This window comes from Clytia hemisphaerica, unplaced genomic scaffold, assembly GCF_902728285.1.
Source record: "Clytia hemisphaerica strain Z4C2 unplaced genomic scaffold, Clytia hemisphaerica genome assembly, whole genome shotgun sequence".
Classification (NCBI taxonomy): domain Eukaryota; kingdom Metazoa; phylum Cnidaria; class Hydrozoa; order Leptothecata; family Clytiidae; genus Clytia; species Clytia hemisphaerica.
This window is the reverse complement of record NW_027103854.1, coordinates 74013-83973: the sequence shown is the minus strand read 5'-3', so window position 1 is coordinate 83973 and position 9961 is coordinate 74013. Positions and strand designations below refer to the sequence as shown.

Here is a 9961-nt window from a genome sequence, read left to right as displayed (position 1 = left end):
AAAAAAGTAATATTTTTGTTTCATTAAAAATTTGATATATAATTTTCAAATCATAATCCATTTTTTGTTGTTGTGACCCTGTAGAGAGGAGAACAATTCTAGAAACAGACATCAAAGATGCAATACTAAAGTGGAAAATTTTACTATTGATAGAAGTTTTTCGGTTTATATTCTTATATTTTCCAGTATTTTCAGGTATGCATTTAATCTTCACAAAATGGAGCACTTATTACTACAGTGGTTAAAAGTTCCTTCTTCTCAGACGGATTTTCGTTTGTGAAATATATTATAAGAAAGCTCTTCCGTCTCGAAATTTTGGATGATTTACTGAAATTTCGAGAATATATAAAGTCCTTTTCCGTCTCAGACAAAAAGTCTTTCTTCGAACACTTCCACAAAATTTTCAATTGCCATTACCTGCATGAAAAGTCTGTTTAATTTTTCCACGATTTTCCTGGGGGCCCACGAAGGGAACGACATACCATACGTGTACCGCACGTATGGTACATGGTACGTAAGGGTCCTTTTTCCAAGCTTCCCAAAATGCACTGTAAGGGTCGAAATGAGGAAAGATGAGAAAAATTGCACTTTAAGGGTGTAAAAGAGTAACTGTCAACTTAGCGAATAAGATAGGGTTATCCAATATGTGAGTGGATGGGAGCGGAGAGAAGGTGCATCACTCTACCTCGGCATTGGATATCCCAGGGGATAGAATCTCGCCCCCAACAGTCACCAGAAGAATTTACTTACTTACTATACTATATTTTTAGAACATCAAATTACCAAAAAAATACTATTCAATAATATAAATGGATGGGAATGAACCTGGTAAGAACAAGAAACACAAAGAATCGCAGCCTGAACCAATCGAATCCACTTTATGGAATGTCGGTTGTAAGACACCAGATTCACCAGAAGAAGGTGGCACTGGAAATGAAGAATCGGATCCTCCAAGAACCCCAATAAGTACAGAAAATAATGACAAGCCTAATTCTGGGGATTCTGCTCAAGAAGAACAAACTGGTAGAAATGCCTCAAATACACCAAAGCTTGCAGTGGAGACATCTGCCGGATCTGGTTTAGAGACTTTGTTGAATGAAACAGATAAGACAAATTCACTCCAGCAGGAATCTGAAGATGCTAATTCCCATCCTCTAAATGTAGATAATGCGAGTGTTTCTACACGTGAAGAAGATTTACAGACTCCAGTCAATGCTGAAATTACACCTGATGTTTCTCAAGTCGATTTGACTAAAGTTACCACAGAGTAAGTGTGAAACACATTTTGTATTTTGAAATTTCAATGAAGGGGAATTACGTAACACTCTGCTGATAGATGCTCAAATTTAATTACTTGTAATAGTACTTGTAATCTTAACGCGCCAACGTAATAGCATACATTCTAAAAATAGACATCAAAATTACTGTTTGTCCGAGTTTTAATCCCATCATCCTTTGCATTAATTGCTTTTGCAAGTCAATTATACTTATTGATAATACAAAAGTAATAACTTGTACGCATTACGAATCAAGATGAAAAGGATTGTGGGATTGAATTTCGGTCAAATGTTAAAAGTAATAATTATGACTTTAGCATAGCGGTGTGCTATTGCCTTTTTTAAGATTCGCTGACATCAATAACCTTTCTGTTCTTCTAGTATAGTTTTTTCAATATCAAAGAAAATTTAATTTTCAAGAGCAAACAAAGACTTGGAGAAAGGGTCATCAAACAAGGTGTGGGATAACACAAATCAAGAAGACGATGTCGACAGGGATAAAACTCCAACCAACGAACACAAGTCTCATCAAGCTGAAAACGACCAGGGTAAACTTCTAGACCATACGGAAAAAGTTAAAAACACTCTCCCAGGATCTACAACAAATAATCTTCAACCTGAACCAAACAATGGTCAAATTTCAAACGGGCTTCCTCTACCACCACTCAAACCACCAGCAAGTCCTTTCTTCTTGAAACAGTTAGACCTGACAGAAGATATGATAACAATGAGAGGACCACGTGAGAGTATTCCAACTTCTCTACCAACGTCAGGGAAACACCAACACCATCAGAAATCCAAAAAGACGCCTCTCACTTCTCTTGAACGTAAATTAAGAGGTTTCTCTGTTGGTTCATCGACAAGTGAAAAAAGGTAAAGCTTTTTATGAGAATTGGGACATTTTTGTCTCATTTAATTTGTTTAGAAAACTTCCAGGGGTATTCAGACATTTTTAGGAATTTTATGTTGACTCTGGTTGACTTGAAAAGGTTCGCCCACCCCCTTGTATGTATAATTAATGGAACAGCTCATTCCCCTCTACTAAAGCTAACAAATGTGTAGATTCAGGCCTTCATGATCATTATTTACTGAGTTGAAATCGAGGAAGAAATATTTTAGCGACTCCGCCTCAGTTGACATCAACCAAATGACTTAATATTTCAGCGAAGGTTCGTTTTCGCGCGTTTCATCAGCTGGAGAGTCACCTTCAACGTCAACCGTTAAAGTGGTGGTCCGCGTCCGCCCCTTCAATACAAACGAGAAAACTAGAAATGATAAACCAATTATCGAATACCCTGGAGAAGGCGGCATATGGGTGAGTTTTGTGTTAAAGTTCTGATTTCGTCAATATTCTTTATATAAATTCTTTGTACCCTTTAAACCTTTTAGAACGTACTTTAATCTAATTAATTTTCGCGAGATTTATTTTTGCCTTTTCGCAAATTTTTGCCATTTACGCCAAAATGAAACAGGATGTTCAGCGTAAAAAATACACTATAAATATGCTATTTATGGCGCTCAAAGGCCCATATCAACATAACTCTGGCCGATTCGCGACAATTAATACAAGCGAAATATTTCAAAAAGACTGATACCGAACGACCAAAATAATATCACTTTTTTAAGAACACCTTTTTGCCTTTACTTGAATGAGATAAAAGTATTACAGTTGACTCTCGCTAATAACAAGGAATTTTATTTGTTCGAATAACGGAGAGATTCAGATTCTAGAGAATATTTGAAGAGGGTTTCTCCCTGACGGGAACTGAGAATAACTTCGAATTATAGAAGTTTCGAATAAGAGAGAATCGGTTGTATAAGAAAAAAATAATTCAAACCTTCCTCGAACTTTGCCATTTCTAAGTGGATTGGACATGATTTGTCTAAGCTAAATTCCCTTCTCAATCACATTGTTTTTTTTTTCCCTACCAGGTAGACCAAGGAGGAAGCCAGCCCAAACCTTTCACATTCAATACTGTATTCGAAGAAAATTGTACTCAAGAAAAGGTTTGTAACTTTTGTCAGCAATAGCATGTCTCTGAAGACGTTGAAGGGAATTCACCAATAAGCGAATTAAAAAAGAAGGAAAATATCAAGTAATCAAGTACTTTGAAGGGTTACTACACTTTCAAATACGTCCTCATGTTCATAATTTTTTCTCAATTTCATTTGAGATTGTAGATGGGTAGATAAGGTTTAGATTTCGAGCACAGTTTTATTAAAAAGACTCTCTCGCAGGCCAGCTTTCACTCTTAGCAATAATTCATAAAAAAGTTTCGTTTACAGTTTTGAAGCTAACTTAAACTAGCTTTTTTCTTAGGTTTTTGAGGAATGTGGAATCAGAGACTTGATCATCAAAGCATTGGATGGGTAAGTGAATAAGATTTTTTCGTTTGGTAGGATTTGACACGGACGCCAATATTTAACCTACCGCGAAGTAGAGAGAACCCCTGTATTATATATATTGGTGTTGACGCCTTCGAATAATGGTTTCTAATGCTATTCGGACTGTTAAGCATTGAAAATAAGTCGAATACTAGTCTGTCGCCGCTTTGATAGCTAAGGTGGAATAGTAATAATGTTTGAATTAGCAAAATATTCAAGTTAAAGAGATTTGATTTAGGAAGGATCGAATTATGGATAAAAAGTCTTTTTGCGTTCACACTATTTTCTTTATTGCAGCTTCTCATGTACAGCCTTTGCATTTGGGCAAACGGGGAGTGGAAAAACGCACACTATTCTTGGAGATTTCGAGCAGGTAATTTTTTTCATGCAGTCCATTAACCTCCGTCCCTGCGTATTATCAGCTTTTTGACGTATTGTTTTGAGAAGTTTCCCCTCAACACCAGGGTATTCTCTGGCGTCAATCAGTAACGTAAGATAAAGCCTGGGATACACGAGGACGAGGTCGGCAGTCCATATTACTGATCTCTGACTTCTTTGACTGGATCGGGCTTTCTGAATAAAAAAAGCGTGTCCAGTTTTGAAGCTGAGTAATCTGCAATCTTGTTTTCAATTCCGGTCGTCAACAGCGCGATTCGAATGTTTTGAATTCAAATGGTCGAAAATCTAAGACTAAGAGAAAGCTTTTACAACTGTGTTGCAAATACTTTTTTTTTATTTCAGGGACTTTGCACCAGTTCAGGCCTAGTACCCAGGTAAATTTATATTGTTTTTCCGTACCGTTAAGCGTTTCTCAACTTTGGTAGCCTTACTTACCCTTTTGGGATTTTACAGCGATTCGAAGAATTATGCTGCGCTCCCAACTTGCACACAACATTGTTTCAACGTTTTTCTAATGCTCACCGCGCCCATTCAACGTTAGATGAACGTTGAAACAACATTGTGTGACAGCTGAGCTGATACTTACGTGGGTGATACACAAATGACGAAGAGATTCCGAAATAGCTTCTTTTAATTGCAAAATTACCAACCAAAGTAAAACATTCCACCCTAGCTTCATTTCCAACTTGATGTTTTTTATCAAAGGAAGTTCTTTGGCGTAATACTGGTCAAATACAGTCGACGCCCTATAATTCGATGTTCTACTATTCAATACGTTCCTTTTTTGATGATATTGAAGTTTCACCGTCCTCTCATCAACGACGTTCTACCATTAGAAACGCCCCCTTATGTTATTCGATGAAAATCCAATTCCCTTTCAAAATGAATACGACAACGCACTGAATCTAAAAATAGTAACAAATCTGCACAAATTTATTCGTTTGTACGGCTTGCGATCCTATCCTCTTTTGCCCTTGCACGTCAAGTAATTACAATATCAAAAGAAAGGTAATAACTTTCACGGTTTACCAATCATCTCCAAATGAATTGTGGGATTGGAACTCGTACAAATTTCTAGTTGAAATAATTATGACGTTTGAGATGCGGTGCAGGGGGGGGGGTCATGCAGTTATTATATAAACACTATGACAATTACTACCGTGGTGGTATATAAACCAAAATTTGGGAAAACAGTTACTCCACCAGTGGACTAACTGCAACATGGGTGGTGCCTAAGCCCAAAATTGTCGATTTTGGTAGGATATGGTGTACTAAGTGAGCAAATTTTTCAATTTTCACTTAAAATTTTAGGTTTTTAAAAATTCCGGAAGCAAAAAAATTCAAAACATTTTTTTCAAAAGTCAAAAAAAAATCACAAAATTTTTTCTTCAATCAAGGCATGAAAGATATTTTAACAAACTTGAGATATGATTGAGATATTTAACTCTTGAACGGTCGTTAATAAGACGTACCTAGTAAAATGGTATCAAAAATGAGGAATTCAGTGAAAAAAATGCCAAATTTGGCATTTTTGGGGGTGGTATACACCAATTTTGAGGGTAAAACCAGTTAGTACACTATGGAATAACTGCAAGGGTGGTGGTGTCTGTAGAAAATGTCCAAAATTGCAGTTACTCCACATAGTGTCAAGGAGTAACTGCAAGACCCCCCCCCCCCCTGTGCGGTGCGCTATTAGAGAGCGTCATCTGTATACCAATTTTTAAGAGTAATAATTTTTACAAATTAAACTTTTCAGGTCGATCGAGTACCTGTTCGAATGTATATGTAGAAGTGTCATACAATACCGCATCAAAGCCTCTTATCTGGAAGTTTATAATGAAAAGGTATCTTTTTGTTTTTTCTTGTGTTCGGAATACAAATCAATGTTTGGCATATTCAATAGCATAAAGTTTCAATTTTTACATTGAGTAATAATTTTCTGTAACCTGATAACAGAGATGTTCGTAATTTTCTTACGCGCACGGTAAACCTCTAACGCGAATATAAATTCAAAAAACTTTGTGATTCCATGAACGTTCCAAAAAAAAATTTTCTTTCGTTTCTCATTACGACCAGATGTGGTATTTAATTTTTAAGTTAAAATATTTACTTTCAAAAAAGTGCAGAGTGTGCAGAAAAATTATTATGTTTAAGTTTTTATTTATAATTTTATTGTAACCGTTATACAAAAATGCTTGTAGGATAAATCTAACGTTTTCCTGACCTTCTCTATAGCATGCTAACTCTAAGGTCCCGAATATTAGGAGGGGGGTCTCCTGAATAAAAGGAGGCGGTCTCAAGCTGTAACTTTAAGATTCACAAAGTATGGTAATTATAGACTAAAACCAGGCCATTTAGTGCAACTCAATTTTTGATAGCTGAAAATATTTTCAAAAGTAAATAAACGTTGGGTCCTAAATAAGAACGGGCCGGTCTGAAAATTATAGAAAACTAATAACCGAGTGTGGACATTTATTCGGAACCTCCAGAAAAAATCTTCTTAAATTCCAATGGTGAAATATCACTCGTTTGAAATGATTGATATTCAACGTATTGCTTGCCATACGCATGCGTATACCATTCGAAAGCTCTCAATTAACATTAGTATGATTATTATAAGACATAGACATTCATTGGGGAAGGTCTGGAGAAAATTTCAGGGTTTTTTTTCCTGTAAATTATACTAAACGGCCCCATTAGTTACAACAATTTACATTTTTTATTGGTTTCTTTCAAAAAGGAGTAAGACACCACGAATGGAAAAGCTCAAAACTTCTTTACAGACGAAGATTACTCCAAAATAAGCATGACCTTTCTTCGCCATTACGGTGATTCTCAAACACAGAAATACGATGTCGTTAAACACCATGTTGAGGAAAGTTGTCACGTAGTCCACCGTTTCATATTTGTCCCCCTTCTGTTGTTCCAAGCCAGAGTAAGACGTTGTCAGTAAAGCGGATATTCCCAACGCCAAATAGAAGAAGGTCATTCCAGTAGGCCCATAGCCTAGGAAACATCCAACATCTCCAAACATAAGCTCGGCCATATCTATGATGTCCAGCATGGCGAATGCATTTCTCAGCGTGTTCATTTTATCTTCTTCTGGATATGGGTACATCATGTTTGTGATGACCAGCATTGGGAGTGTCAATAACAGGATTAAGAATGTTTCATAGTTTCCATTCTTTTCCAATGTCTAAAACGATTTCAGAATTTTTGATAACATAATATTATATGACTACCTCATAAAACAAATGGTTACCTTAATCGGATTTATATTCGCAATTTTACACAAAATTGTGTCTGACTCGCCAAATTTAATCCCCACGAAATTTTTTAAAACGAGATTGTCAACTTAACCCTTTAACTACCAATGTCGAGCATACTAGACATGGGTGGTCTAACTCGTAGGAATTTGATTGGGTTTCATTATCAAGCAAGAAAAAAATAAAAAGTGAGTCTTTCTAGCGAGATTTTAAGCCAAAAAGTAAAAAAAATGCAAAAATTTGACAAAAATCCACTTTTTTAAGATTTTGACCGTTTTTTGACCATTTTTTGGTCAACGAGTGATCCAAGAACCTCCAAATTTGGCCCTGCTTTACTTGATTCTGTCTTCCAACGAATTAGTTAGAAGTTTTACAACTGGGCACCTTTCTATCATTCAGGCAGGTCCGCGGCGTTTTGAGGGCAATTTTCAACATATCTTTGGCTCGTTCGCGAAATTAAGTCCACGCGAAAAATTTCAAAGCGATGATTCGCAAACTTATATTCAAATTTTCGCGACAAAATTCATCAGATTAACCCTATTTTTATCAGGGGGGGGGGTGTTTTCCACCAGGCTGGCACTCTTTTGCTAATAGTAGGGTGGGGCGTCAAATGTCAAAGTCAGAAAATTCAAGATGTAGTGTTTTTTTATGAAAATTTAACCTATTGTGAGGCATTCTGCGCAATTTTTAAGGTCAGAAGTTCAAAATTGGCCGAACCCCCCTGGGGGTACTGATTCGCACTACAGGCAAAAATTGGAAAAAAATGGCATTTTCTGGCCTTTTCAGGCCTGAAAATATGTCAAAACTATTGCAAATCCTATTTTTTTCACTTGCTGTACTAAATTTTATGAAGAAACAACAAAATAATCATATTGGATTGAAAATTGTGCCTATTAGAGCCCTAAAAGAGCCGTTTTAAGCCAATTTTGCAAGCTCATAAACTTTAAACTGATCGATTCACATGCCTGAAATTTTCAGAGATGGAAGTCTTCAATAAAGTCTTTAAGCAAAATGAATTTCAAGTTTTTCACTTTTTTCAAAAAATCATAATGGCGTCTTCAAAAATTGCTTTTTAGCAAAAAAAAATCATATTTCTCAAAAAATAGCATTTTTTAAGGCAAGCTTCTACAAACTGAGTTTAAATGCTGACTGAAATTTTTTTTGCAGTGATAGTATACTGGAGATACTCCAGGGAAATCAAAATCATTTTCGTCTGGGATGGGTCTATGTCCGCCATTATGGAAATAAAATCCCTGCTAATAGCCATTTTTCAGGCCAAAAACCCAAATTTGGACTGAAAAAATCTCTAAAATGTCAATAGACATGGGTCCAAATTTTCTTGCAGTGATAGTATTCTGGAAATACTACAGGAAAATCAAAGTCATCTGGGCTTGGGATTTGGGTATATCCACCATTTTGGAATTGAAATTCCTGCTAAAACGCAATATTTCAATCAAAAATCCAATTTTTCACTCAAAAAATCTTAAAAATGGCAATAGACATGAACCTAAAATCTTTTTGCAGTGATAGTCTTCTGGAAATACTCCAAGGAAATCAAAATTGTTTGGGTTTAGGATTTGGGTATATCCGCCATTATGGAATTGAAATATGTGTTAAAACTGGCTAAAATGCAACGTTTCAAGCAAAAACCTCGTTTTTGAATAAAAGTTGCTCTAAAATAACAATAGACATGGACCCAAATTTTTTTGAAGTGATAGTATTCTGTGAATATTCCTGGAAAAACAAAATCATTTCAGTCTGAGATTTGTTTACATCCACCCATATGGAAATGAAATCTTTGTTAAAATGCTACATATTTCCATCCAATACATCATAATTGACTAAATATTTTGTATATTATATTAAGCAAAGAATGTGAATTTACAATCCTTTAATTTAGAAATACTAGTTGAAATATATTATTTAAAAAAAAAAAATCCCATTTCACTCAACAATTCTTTATAGCCCACTTACATTTCCATTTTCAAGACTTGTTCCGTCAAAAAAAATTGAATTTTAGCTTGAAATATTATATACATTTTAAAACTGGCTTCAGTTTAAAAATCGCGGTCCCAGAAGCATGTTATACCTGAATAGTTTTTACCCCTAGAGTATTTACAGAACACTATCACTGCAAAAAGATTTTAGGTTCATGTCTATTGCCATATTAGAGCAGTTTTTAAGTTAATATAATATTTTTGCTTGAAATGTTGCAATTTAACCAGTTTTAACACATATTTCAATTCCATAATGGCGGATATACCCAAATCCTAAACCCAAACAATTTTGATTTCCCTGGAGTATTTCTAGAAGACTATCACTGCAAAAAAATTTGGGTTCATGTCTATTGTCATTTTAGAGCAATTTTTATTCAAAAGCGGGGTTTTTGCTTGAAACATTGTATTTTAGCCAGTTTTAACACATATTTCAATTCCATAATGGTGGATATACCCAAATCCTAAACCCAAACAATTTTGATTTCCTTGGAGTATTTCCAGAAGACTATCACTGCAAAAAGATTTTAGGTTCATGTCTATTGCCATTTTTAAGATTTTTTGAGTGAAAAATTGGATTTTTGATTGAAATATTGCGTTTTAGCAGGAATTTCAATTCCAAAATGGTGGATATACCCAA

At 35.3% G+C, this 9961-nt stretch overlaps 1 protein-coding gene and 1 long non-coding RNA gene across 2 annotated transcripts; both read left to right on the top strand.

Annotated features, from left to right (window-relative positions):
• Positions 1–809: 809 nt before the first annotated feature.
• Positions 810–2616, top strand: LOC136808133 (myb-like protein Q). Its single transcript, XM_067064676.1, has 3 exons — positions 810–1267; positions 1698–2150; positions 2442–2616. The coding sequence occupies exons 1-3, from the start codon at positions 810–812 to the stop codon at positions 2614–2616; spliced, it is 1086 nt and encodes a 361-aa protein (XP_066920777.1).
• A 592-nt stretch (positions 2617–3208) lies between these two features.
• On the top strand, positions 3209–5901 carry LOC136808134 (uncharacterized). The gene is made up of 5 exons (XR_010846827.1): positions 3209–3284; positions 3598–3647; positions 3960–4035; positions 4404–4435; positions 5818–5901. It is a non-coding gene; the product is annotated as an uncharacterized lncRNA (long non-coding RNA).
• The last annotated feature ends 4060 nt before the right edge of the window (positions 5902–9961 follow it).